The sequence below is a fragment of the Opisthorchis viverrini genome (assembly GCF_000715545.1).
Source record: "Opisthorchis viverrini unplaced genomic scaffold opera_v5_66, whole genome shotgun sequence".
NCBI classification, from domain to species: Eukaryota; Metazoa; Platyhelminthes; class Trematoda; order Opisthorchiida; family Opisthorchiidae; genus Opisthorchis; species Opisthorchis viverrini.
Window position 1 is genome coordinate 1,873,407 of NW_008751723.1, and position 10,168 is coordinate 1,883,574.

At 45.4% G+C, this 10,168-nt stretch overlaps 2 protein-coding genes across 2 annotated transcripts in view; one reads left to right on the forward strand and one right to left on the reverse strand.

The window, feature by feature from the left end:
- The window catches only part of T265_04213 (hypothetical protein), a gene marked incomplete at both ends in the record, with an annotated part of 9,700 nt that extends 7,284 nt beyond the window's left edge, over positions 1–2,416 (forward strand). The window contains 2 exons of the mRNA XM_009168895.1: positions 48–132; positions 2,358–2,416. Coding sequence (XP_009167159.1) covers positions 48–132; positions 2,358–2,416 — 144 coding nt within the window. The remainder of the gene's footprint in view (positions 1–47; positions 133–2,357) is intronic.
- T265_04212 (hypothetical protein) overlaps positions 1–10,168 on the reverse strand; it is a gene marked incomplete at both ends in the record, with an annotated part of 61,756 nt that overhangs the window by 25,395 nt on the left and 26,193 nt on the right. The window contains 2 exons of the mRNA XM_009168894.1: positions 7,317–7,479; positions 8,204–8,620. Of these exons, the coding sequence (XP_009167158.1) occupies positions 7,317–7,479; positions 8,204–8,620 (580 nt within the window). The remainder of the gene's footprint in view (positions 1–7,316; positions 7,480–8,203; positions 8,621–10,168) is intronic.

Sequence of the window (10,168 nt, forward strand, 5' to 3'; positions counted from 1 at the left end):
TGGAGGACCAGGAAATCGTTTCCGACAGACCTCTAACCATTGACCAGCCTGGTATGATGGACTGGGTGAGTCGCGGGACACTCTCCAGTATAGCTCAATGGATCGCTGAGGTGCGCAAACCGTCACACAACGGTAAGGTCCAGTCCCTTCGTGACAGACAATTGAGATGTGTTGTATAAATTCCCTTTCCCTTGTGAAAATAGTACTGTAGAATTTCGAACCCAATTCTTCCTTTGGATATCCGGGATTGTCGAACCTACGCGTCAGTCTGCATCATGAATCTCAACAAGGGGTTCGGCATGGCCATGTATATATTAGCTATCAGGTCGAAATTGACTGGAAACACATTCACATGTCTAGGAGAGAAGCTTGCGTCACGATGGAGCGGAGGCAACGGTACCATCCAAACGTTCATCGTAATTGAGGCTTGTTTGCCCAGTGGAGAAAAACAGGAGTCAGAAGCACCTGTATGGTCGACCGAATACTAAGTAACGAACTCTGGTGGACAAAAGCATCGATAATTAGGCACTGGTTGAAAGTCTGAGAGATCATAGCGTTGATCTTTTGAGATTGGAAGTGGAGACACAAAACAAGACGTTTTGGAGAGAAATGTTACGAATGGGGTCTGTCATTTCAATGGTCGATATCTTTGAGGTAAATACTTAAAGTCTGCAAGATGTTATGGTTTCCTCTGACCACTTCAACCTGATGAAAGGACAAGCCGGACCTCCGGAGACCGCGATTGGATGCATTGGACTGTTGGATCATCAGCGAAAATTCGGTGGATAAAGTGAGTTTATGAGATCCATCTTAGCTTCCTGAGGTTCTCCGACAGCTAAACCTATGGCCGTACTAGAAACAGATCTTGACAATCACCGGTATAGACGAAAACAAATTGAAATGCTTTGGCACACTGAACTCCTCCGTACTCCAAGTCTGTGACGGTGGCAGAAGTGAGTCTCGTGATCATCAGTTCAAGCTGTGACTGACTACGGGGAGCCATGCGCATGTAGTCTGGTTTGTGAAGAATTCTGACCCAAAGTCAACTCGAAGGGGGCACTGTTGGATTCAGCTGTAATGCTGTTCCCACTTGTCTTCAAGAAAACCTACTTAAGTCCCCGGAGAACCCATAGCATATATCAAAAGCAATGCTAAGAGTGAGTTCCTGTGGCCATTGCTGTGCGGACCAAGCTGAGTGCCGTCTAGCAACAGCTAGTGACGTGTGTGCCTTGGGTGTGTCTTAGAAGTGATGCGCAGGGTCTGCGTATGTATTTCGATTTGACAGGCAAATTCGGAAACGGATGTAGGCCCATCAGGCTTGTTGGATAGTTAAACACAGAAGACAATGGCTCTGGAGTAGAAAAACCATTGTTCCTATTCCTCATCCCTATTCGTCCACAAGCTCACCAGTTGAAAGCATGAAAGAGTTTCCAGTCAGCATGTGGTTGGGCGGAAGCGACTGTGTGACAGGGAGATCCACCGTATGCGAATTGCGTGGCCGAACAATGGCGCTATGGCGCTCTACTGAATGTGAGTTGCCTCGCCTGAGGAAGAACAAAGCATTCCAGCAGTATTTATTCTATTTCCCCACTAGATAGGGTAATGCACTAAGTAATCCGCTTTCTATTCACACTGATCATGTTGGTATGGTGAAAAGCACCATAGTAGTGTCGACCCTGTCTTCCGCACCATAAACATGAAGCTAGTGACCGACCGAACGCAGCTTACACAGAGAGAATGTCATTGTAGAAGGGTAGCGCGGGCGGTTCTTACTGTGCTTCTATCTGTAGTTCCAAAATGCCTCAAATCAAAAAAACAGTGACCCATAATGCTAGAGAGTGGTTACAGGATTGGATCCACGGCACTAGCATCCTACATGAATTTGTAAGGCTGATGCATACAACGAAGAAAGAGGTACTGAACTCCCGTTCCGACTCAGTTGGAGCTCGTGTATTGGTCAGACCTTCACGTTCAATTCGATCTGACAGTAATCCGATACCGGATAAAGCTTCTCACCGCTAATGCATCAACTCGAACAGATAGTCTAATATTATCCTAAATGCAGACAGTGACTGATTGAAAACTAATGACGGTAGCCCTCAGCGTGTATCGACAAAATAGTCGTCAAGCAAGCTTTATTGAAAGATCCGGTCTTTGAGGATCAGTGTTTGGCCACATTCAGAGGCGAACGTTACTAACGAATTCCTATTAGAGCCCAATCGGAAAAATCATGCCAACATGTGAGCTGGCGCGAGCACATGGCTCCAAACAAACAGAGATAGTCGGTGGTTTATTTATTACCTTAGGATTCTTGAACATGAGACTACGTGAACAAAAGCTTGCGCCATTTTGAAAAGGCTTCAAACTGTCCCTTCTGTGGTTTTTATTCGAGCCGTTCGGAACAAGAAACTTGTAACAGGCTCCAGCTCAAATAGGAGATAGACAGGCATCACCGACATGGCACGCAGGAACGCCACAATAATATTTAAGTGTCCGCTGTTCGACAATCGTTGTCCCAGAACCATAGCTCGCGTGGGTTGGTATCGGCGAATCCGTAACGAGGCAGCGAGAAAGCGTGTTTTCGGTTGTGTAACGGGTACTTCCATTGAAGAATGTGTCCAGCACCAGAAGCTGCGTTGGTTGGGACATGTGTTACGTATACCGAACCATCGTTTGCCGAAGAGAGTGCTGTTTTCCATGCCCAATTCAGAGTAGCGTAAACAGAGAGGTGGTCAACTCTTGACTTGGCAGAAAAGTATGTAGGAGATCACGAAACGCTTGGGTGCTGTCGGTGCTACTCGCCTTCCAGGATGGGGACCGCGTGATCCTCACTGTGCCTGGTTGGAGACACTACAAGATATGGCTGCCAACCGATGTCAGTGGCGTTCTTGTTGTCAGTTTCTATCCAGATTGCCTGAGTGAATGTCTGTGGAGGTATAGGCACCTAGGAATGATTGTGTTAAGCTAGCACTAAGTCCGTTCCTCGTCCACCTTTACTCTTTTCTTCACCATGGGGCTTTCAAATAAATCATGGTTGTACGGCAGTGAAGCATCGGTGTTGAACACTGATGTCTAATAGAATGGTAGAAGTTTACTGTGCCAGTTGAAACGAAACACAAATTGCCCTGTTCTATGTTATTTCAACTGTGTAGCATCCTTCAAAACCGGAAACTAACGTTTATATGAAGTATATGATGATCATGGTGGCTTGCTGAGCTGATTACGTCAATCTGAATTGCAGAGTTGGGCCTACTTTGGCTAATCGCGATAATGAATTGCCGAAAGTGTTTGTAGATGCGTCCAGACCCATCTTGTATGTCATTTTACACAGATTTTACACGTCACAGATTGGAAAAATGAAACATCGTGGGCATTACGCTAACAGTGAATATGCGTTGTTTGTTTCACCACGATCGTGCGACGAAGTAAGTTTGAAACGCAATCCCGGGGCATAAAACTTTCATTGGAGAAACACCCAGATATGAACATATCAGATGCTCCAAACAGCTGTCCCCTATCTGACATATGATATCCGTACCAGGTTCACGTGTTGTACACGACAAAAACCAAATCCCAACAGAGCTGAAAACCTAGAGCGAAATCGCCTCAGTGATCACAGGTAGCTGTAGAGACAACGAACGCGGCAGCATTCTTCGCTGTCGAAGAGTAAATTTACAGAAACTACAAACTGTTGAAAAGTAAGGATAGAGTGCATCAAATAAGATTGTAAGGTTTCGGGTGTGAAAAACGAAGGCCATGCAGCCGGGAAACATGCTCATGGTCAAACAGAAGAATATAGATGACTCGCTGTGGCACACTTTCCGTGCATAGCTCCATCAGAGAAGTAAGCCACAGACAACAGCAATAAAATGCCAAAAAATTGGTTTCAAAGCCACCGACATCAGGACTAGTAGCTTGTACATCCCCCGCGCCACCTCGGTCGACGTGTGAGCAACTTGATGCTCTGTCACTGTGAAAGCTCTTAATCCTCACCTAGAGAATGTGCTGTAGAAAACCACCAACTAGCCAATACCGTGGTCATGTTACATATACGCAGGCACATTACGAAGTTTTCAACGGCTTCCTATATCCTGGTGCTCCAATTCCTCATCCATTTTGGGATTGACGTATCCACTGCACACAAGCTTATATTCTCAAGTCAAAGACAAAAAGACGCTATAGCACACCTAACGAAAGTACGTTATTTGTCGGTGAATATTATTCATGGCCAAATGTGTTGTGGAGGTTGAAATGGTATATTAACCACTGTTAATCGTCTCCAAGAGGACTTTAGAATTTTAAACCCATGGTTTTGTGATATTATCCGTACTTACAGACTAGACCTCATCGCGGTGTGGGGATTGCCTACCCACTGGGCTATACTTGGGGTTTCACTTTGATAATCACAGAGTTTCTCGTACCAGGTGGATCAGTGGATATAGGTATGACGAACAATCACCAGGCCCTGCAAGTCGGAAGTTGGTAACAGGTACAGCGACATGTTCCTTGAGTACCTTACTGCTGTCATAATATGCCGGCACCCACCCGTTACGTTGCTGTCAGGCTTTTGTCGAGGACCCTAATCGTTCCTATGTCTAGGTGAGGCGTCTTCACAGTATCTCAGCTGGCCTACAACAACGGACGACAACTAAAAACGTCACGTCGGTCGACAAGTGGTGTCAACACCCGAGTCGTCTTACTTCGTACATTCAGCAGGGCGGAAAGCGACTACACTTTACAACTGACGCTTCCCCTCCAAAATTAATAAGCTCACTGCAAGTCCCAGAACTAAGACTGACTGCCTTGTTCGCTCACGTCACGCCCAGCTACAGCCTGTGTGCGTCCGACTTCACTAGCACCCATTAAACACCTCAAAGTGTGTTTTCAAACCCAGAAAGCATTTAGTGTCCGCATACTGGAGCAAGCAGGGCAATAAGCATCCGTTACCCGTACGCCGGACTTTCTCTGTCTTGTTGTATGCTACCTGTCAGTGACCATAAAACCATGTGCCACCCACTCAGCTAAAGTGCATCAAACGGTGGAATACTTCCCTCAATAGAACAGCACGTTCATAACGTGGGGATCCGTTCTAAGCAGACCCATCCGAATCTATTACTAAGCCCATGTTAAGCATAGTTCTTCTTACATTCAACTTCTTTCGAGCTCTCATTGAACCATGCAATGAATATGACGACGTCCTGAGAGTTTTATGTATACTAAAGCCAGTCTAAGTGTCGCGATGGCATCATTATCATCTCCCGAGACGAAATTAAGGTGTTCTTATGGGATGAAAACCCGCCTCAGCGTAAGTCTTTTTGCAGAGCCCGAAGTGCCGGCTCTGTCGTGCACATTCAGTGAACGCACTGCACCGACTGCACAGGCGCTCGCCATTCATCTACACTGTAATACGTGAGTGCGACCAGGCTGTGTGTACCAGACTGGACGAAAGCAACAGCTGATTATCAGTGACATTAGAATGTTATCCGAGAACTGATGCCAACCGAGCATACGATGAGGATACACATGTGAACCCTGATGTCGCAGTGCGGGATGCAAACCCAAGAAGTCCTAAGACCCACTGATTATCAGTGACATTAGAATGTTATCAGAGAACTGATGCCAACCGAGCATACGACTAGGATACACATGTGAACCCTGATGTCGTAGTGAGGGATGCAAACCCAAGAAGTCCTAAGACCCGAATAAATGAATCAAACAAAGCTAGCAATCAATGCTGAACTAACACAAGGCGCTGCTTGCCAGTGAAAAAGCCGGGAGGGGTGATTAGTTCGGCTTGGCACTCAAATGGGAATATGCTTGATGTGACTGAGCGTTGTGTTTAGTTTCTTGTTGTTGAGAGATGTAATCCGGTATGCGTCTAGAAACCTGGAAGCAAATGAATCGCTTTAATTTTATTGAAGTGATTATTTGGACGGCTTCGAACTGCCGGGTCATTCCACCGTGGAAGCAACTCGCCTCTTCTGAACCGATCATTTCCTTTAGCTGGTTCAGTGATTTGTATAAAGTGGTTGGGATCCATTTGAATTATGAAAGATTAAACAATGCATCGAGGGAACCAAGTTAATCATTATGGTATGTTGACTGGTATAAAGCATTGAAATTAGGAGCCTCGCAAGCCGCATTCGTGATTCCTATGTCTTTTTGAACATCGGCGATTCTCTACACGAGTGCTTGAGTAGCTACTGAGGCAAGAAGATATGCATTTGACTTGCGCGCACGCTGAAAAGTTCTGATAGAACAAAACGAACTGTCCTCTGGTCTTCGTGATTTGGCATATGCTGATGTTTATCGTTACATATCACTGTTTCTGTGGCCAATCACACAACTCACCTGCCTCTTAGATGATGAAGACCCCCCATTACTTAGTATCGTTCTGGGGGATCACTCTCAGTCTGACAGTAAGGACACGGCTGAACAAGAGTCAGCTACCTTGCCCGTTCCCACTTAATTGACCTGGAACTGTCACTTTTGACCATGATGAAGTGGCGCGCTAGTTCACAGCGCCTCAGTACTGCACGAGACATACTTATTAGACGGTGACGCGCTCCATGCTTGGGCTGGTAAGTTTTTGTAAACTGGATGATGGGTCTTTTCGCTAATACTGTGCCTTCGAGTCTGCACATGTGGCCAAGCGCTGAAGTACGTAACATACCAACCGTACACCGAAGCTAAATATTTCAATTTTCATCGACTGGCATTCGTGGATAGGATACCGGTCTGTCGGTCATACTTCGGCGGTGTTGTCTTAGCTAAATTAACTTACAAAACGGGGTTGGAATACACCTACTTAGCTCGCGACTAAAGTGGTAAACGACTACTCTGGTGATTAGTTAACCTTGCAAATGTGATGTCACAATAATTTTTCATTGGAGAACAGCGGAAATTGGCCTGCCGACGAGCAGGCAGATTTAGTATGTATATGCTCCAAAACACGAGTGCCGTTTAACAATGACATGCATACGCATACGAAAAGCACATTATCAAACAAGAAGTGAGGTGAGTGCGTTGTGAAATCGCTGATTCAGGCACTGTGCAAACAGGTCAAAAGTGTAAGACAAGAACAAAAAAACAAAGACCGTAAGTCAAAAAATTCTATTCATGATAGCGAAAATATACATGAAAATCTGGTTGAAAAAATAGGGTGCATAAAAACACGAGTAAAACCAACATGGTAACACTTCCTCTGAGATAAATGCACCATAAAGTTTGTCATTATGACAAGGATTGCGGTAGCTGCAGGCCAGAAAGCAACCAGGATGCAGTCTGTTCCAAACAAGCAAAGCCAAAATGCATACCTATTTCACGGTAGACAAGAAATTTCTTCTGAAGAGTTGTTCCGGTGGGTACCGTGAGAATGAGACGACTCGAGCATTCGGCGCAATGAGAAACGGAACCACCTTGAGCTAAAATAGTCTCCTGAATTCCACCCCCCGTAAGGCACTTCGGACACTGTAGATCCTGTATGTGGGAATGATATTGGAGAAAAACAGACAAAAAACCGTTTGAGTGATAACGGACTCGATCAGGACATCGCTAAATCACATACGCGAACCCGTAAAACAATTCTAAGGCCACGAAAATGATATAAAAAGGCGATAACTAGGGGAACCGCCTGTATGTGTTCTGCGGATTAACAGTGAGTTGGTGCTTGTGTATGGACTCTGAGGAAGCGGTGCAATGTGCACCTTCACATAGCACACTTGCTACAATATGGTGCCGGGATTTCTTACCATATGAGGATGTAGAACAAGGTGAGACTACAGCCATCGAAAGTGGAAGGCCATATGCAATTTAAAACAATGATCAAAAATTCAGTCAACAGCATTTAATCTACTCAACTACGAATTGGTCAATTACGAGAATACGAAAAATTTCTTCCCACATTTCCAACGAGGCACTGGTCCCAGTAGAGGTCTCTAACTTGCGTTTCGCACCACCAGATGGTCTGACAAAATATCCGTGTTTGACGAGGGCAACATTCACAGGAAGGACTGTACTTGATGCTTGGAGGACAGGCAACCCATTCCTGAAAGTATTGGAACCTGACTTAGATCGACTTCTGCTAACCCAAATCGAGTTGAAAGGAGACCTCACAAACAAAGTGCAAAAAAATCGTAGGACAGACAGAAGAGACAATCGAGGAGTCACCGATGGGTGGTAAAAAAATTGGCCAATCACTGACCTGCAGACAATGTTGAAGTGCTATCTGTTCGAGCTGTTGAACCAAGGCCTCCTCCATACGACCTCTTGGATATACCGTACGACAGTGTGGACAAATCCAAGTCCAATGCACTGTTGGTTCACCAGCCAGGTTTGCGCCATCTGACAGTTGAACCAGATGAGTGTCACGACATACGTCGATATCACGAGTGAAATTGCAAGTAGGGCAGGCCACTTCGGGTAGATAGACCAGCAGGGAACGCAGCACACCCGAGGATCCAACCGTTGTGTGGTGATCTCCGAGTACAGGAGTTTCCTGATTCAAATGAGGTGGGACCCAAACGGCTTCTGGAGAAAATTCGCCAACACCAACTAGCCGGAGCAGATCACGCCTGATCCCAGCGACATGTCGCCCGATCGAGGGTTCCAGGCTGAGAATCTTTAAAAACAGGGTCATTAAGAAAAACGAGAGATGTGAGGAGGATTCTGTATGTGTAACACACGGGTGACGCGATAAAGGGATCGGGTTTATGATGAGAGCGTGACAAAGAGGTATGTTCATGAATCACAGACGATTGTTACCTACTCTCTGCGTCATTAAAAACGTTCCGCTTATTCGCATGCCCATTCAGGATTAGACATCCGAAATGCATTGCATTCAAAGAACCAAAATAAACCGTCATTCTAGCAAGGAGAAACAGATGATGGACGTTAGTTTGAGTACTGGCGTTAATCTTTTCCACACTTCATTACTTAGGCAAATATTTTACACTCTTTAAACAAGATTCTATGAGTGACGGTGGATAGTTGAGTACAATAGGAAGTATTGATCAGTTAAGTTCTATACCCTGTTTGTTGTATCTTCAAACACGCGATTCCCAAATGCAAACAAGTCGGGTTTTTGGAAGAATAATTAAAAAGAGAGAAGCGTTTTATTCGAATTCATGCCATCAGCAGTTCCAGTCAAACAAGATGAATCCCAATATATGTAGGGATTGTTAGAAACACAACATCCAACAAGTTAAGAAGGGAAAAATAATGCTGAATACTCCTCAAGGCGCGGTAAGCGCTAGCACAGTAAAGACTCGCATATCAAGCACAAAGTGCGGTCATAATGGGTCTGGTGTGGGTCTGGTGTGAGACTCAATGTCAAGTATGTACACTCAACGCCATGTAGCACGCATAAAAGTGCCGTAAGTACGCAAAGGGCTCACAGTGACAAGCACACATGTCACTGACTGTGACCTTAGGAAGTCTCAGTCCAGTAACTGGCGGATTGAGTAAAGCAGATCCCTCGATAAGAGATGATCATCGGATGGTGGACCAAAAAGTCGACATCACAACCGATTGCATGTAGGGCTGAGATTGTGGCGAGAATATTTATCAGCACCATACTTCTGCTTCTTCTCATTCCACACAGTCACTCTGCGCCCATCCGAGACTATGCTGATATCTATCACAGTTGCTCGGCGCTTTCGAACAGCTATTAGGTCAGGCTTAATGAAGGACGTCGAAGTAAGTGCTCTCAACTCCTCGACAACGTGTATCCCAAGCGACGGAGACGTTTTGCGAGTTCCCTTGCAACCCAAGTAGAAAGAGCACATCTAGCATCGTGCGTGATCCAGCAGGATTGAGCTACAACCAGAACTACGCGTCTGAAATTCACACAACTCTTCCCATTTTGGATTTTTCAGCACCACTGGTGAACCCCACTTAAGGCCTTCACAACTGGCCAGAAGCTGACATCGTCAAAACATCCAAAGGATTTTCGTGTAAATTGCTGCAGAGAATATTTAGCAAATCTTAACATGAGAATTTCAACCGGAGATAACACGATTAAAAACCCGCCTGAGAAGTGGAGCTTATTGGCTAAGAAATCACATGAAGGGTACTTTGTTTGTCTAGACAGAAGCGCCGTCTGGTACGTTGTGGAAATGGCGCAAACGGGCATCGACCATCAGTCCACTAGGCATAGGTGTAGGTAGGG